We start from the raw sequence: 2,341 nt of genomic DNA, 5'->3' as shown, positions 1-2,341 counted from the left end.
AGAGAGGGAGAGAGGGAGAGAGGGAGAGAGGGAGAGAGGGAGAGAGGGAGGGAGAGAGGGAGAGAGGGAGCAGAGGAAGCCCGCCACATTCATAAATCACCCACACGCTTGGAGGCCCGTGCGCGGCGGCGCTCCGGCCGCGTGGAGCCGCCGGGTTGAGGAGGGTCAGGCGTGCCGCAGGTCAGAGCGCAGCCGGGGGGCGTGGCCCGGCGGCGTGGCACACGCCCACACGCACGCTCACACACACACGCTCACACACCTGACTGGAGGACGAAGTAGTACGGGCGTCCGGGTACGCCGGGGGCCTTGGGGACCACGCGGAACTTGGCCTGTGGAGTCGACAGGGCAGGCTTGATGGCCACGGAGGCGGGTGCCGCGGGCGCCGCGGCGGTCTTCTCCACAGCAACGGGCGCGTCGTCGTCAGACAGCACCTCCTCCTTCACGATGACCTCCTCCTTCACAACGACCACCTCCTCCACGTCGACGAGCGGGTCCCATGAGACCCCCGTGACGGAGTCTGGGCCGGGCGCAGTGCGTGCTGGGGCGGCCAAGGCGGCGGGGACGGCGGCGGCAGCCGGAACAGGCGAGACGAACGCGAACTTGCCGCCCACGTCCTCGGCGGGCGGCACCTCCTCGGCGACGACCTCCCTGACGGCCGCCGCCGGGGGGTCGGCTGCTGGGCCCCTGTCCGGAGACTCGTCGCTGCTGTTGCCCTGCCCGGCCTGCCGCAGGGGCTCGAGCAGCTCGGCGACCTGGTGGTAGTGCGAGAACGTGTCCGGGGCGTCGCGCCGGCGCGCCTCGTTGTAGAAGGCCTTGAGGTGCTTCCACTTGGTGCGGATGGCGTCGGGCGTCTTGTAGTAGCCCTTGAGCGCCATGACGCGCTGCACCGACTTGTACGTGTACGACTGCTCGCGCCGGTTGAGCAGGCGCACGGGGATGTTGTTGTCGCGGAACACCTTGAGCATGTAGAAGACCTCGTCGTTGTTCCAGGCGCTGCGGCGCTCGCCGAGCGGCAGCCCGCGCGCCCAGCGCGCCGCGGCGCCGGGCGACACCCCTGCCGAGGGCGCGGGGGCGGGCAGCAGCCGCACGCTCTTGTTGGGCCTGAAGCGCCACGCCGCCCTCACGGCCTTGTTGTCGTAGCTCTGGCGACGCGGCCTCTCGCCGTCGGCCATGGCTGGCTCCGCGCGCTCCGCGGCTCGGCCCGCACCTCGGCGTCGACGGGAGGTGGTGGAGGGGGGCCAGGTGCAGCCCCGCCGGCTCGGCTGGCTCGGCTCCGGTCGATACGTGGCAGGCGCGCGTACAGTAGGCCGACGCGGCGCATGCGCGGTGGCGCGGGAGGCTCGCCTTGCCTCGACTCGACCACGACAGGCAGGCACCACCAACTCCTGGCTCCTGAGAGAAACGCGACCAGCGACACACACTCCTGCAGCTCGACAACGAGAGGCTGGTGTCCAACGCGAGACGAGACCTGAGCACCAGCACCAGCAGCAGCAACAGCAGCCTGGGCGCAGGGCACGGCTGTAACCGGCAGGCACTAGTTCGGACTGGACTATCGACTGCGCCGCCAGCCGAGCCGGGCTGCGGAGCGCGGGCTGCGCATGCGCAGTGCGGCCAGAGCCCGGCGCGCCCAGCCAGAGCTGCCAGAGCCACCCCGGCAGCGCGGTGTGCACAGCCGCTCCCGCCCAAGCTCGGGGCCTCCTTGGCTGCGCGCCAGCCTCCGGCCGCGTCGCCAGCTTGGGCGCGCCGACCGTGCAGCCAAACCGGACTGGGCCGGCGCGCAGCGGGCGGGGCCCCTGGGCAGCCTCGCGGGCAGCGACTCACCCCGGGGGTCACCCCAAGGGTCGCCGGGCCGATCTCCCGGACTGGGGGGAAACGGCTCGCGTACAACGGACTTGGGACGGATAGGATTACCCCTAGCTAACCCCGGATTCCTTCCGATTACGTAGACAATTTCAGTTTATGTCCGTTACAGCCAAGTAGGGAAGAAAAGAACCAAACAGGAAACAGATTGCAGAACCGCAGTACAAGAAAAGGTTGCGGCCAAAGGGGCACGCCAGGCAGGACAACCGCCTAGTTGGGGAGTTGTGATTTACAAACTGTTTCCGGTTTGGTTTTTCTTTTCTTCCCTACTTGCCTTTTACGGATAAATACTGTAATGACCTACTACCCAGGATTACCCCCAGATTACCCCCGGATTACCCCCGGATTTACAGAACGAGGGGCGTATTTCCCATAAAATTAAAGGAGTCAGCTGGTTTTCCAAATGAGAAAGGGGTGGGAGGTTTTCAAAGACTTTGGAATGTTTAGTTCACCTAAAAATCCATAAGACAGCCAACCTCGA

General features: G+C 67.0%; 1 protein-coding gene across 1 annotated transcript in view; it reads right to left on the bottom strand.

The window, feature by feature from the left end:
- The window catches only part of LOC113207725 (sex determination protein fruitless), a gene marked incomplete in the record, with an annotated part of 82,358 nt that extends 80,805 nt beyond the window's left edge, over positions 1–1,553 (bottom strand). The window contains 1 exon segment of the mRNA XM_052267392.1: positions 260–1,553. Coding sequence (XP_052123352.1) covers positions 260–1,172 — 913 coding nt within the window.
- Between the last annotated feature and the right edge of the window lie 788 nt (positions 1,554–2,341).

Source organism: Frankliniella occidentalis, unplaced genomic scaffold, assembly GCF_000697945.3.
Source record: "Frankliniella occidentalis isolate FOCC.00 unplaced genomic scaffold, Focc_3.1 Scaffold50, whole genome shotgun sequence".
NCBI lineage: Eukaryota > Metazoa > Arthropoda > Insecta > Thysanoptera > Thripidae > Frankliniella > Frankliniella occidentalis.
The sequence above is the reverse complement of the archived record's forward strand: the minus strand, read 5'-3'. Positions and strand labels throughout refer to the sequence as shown.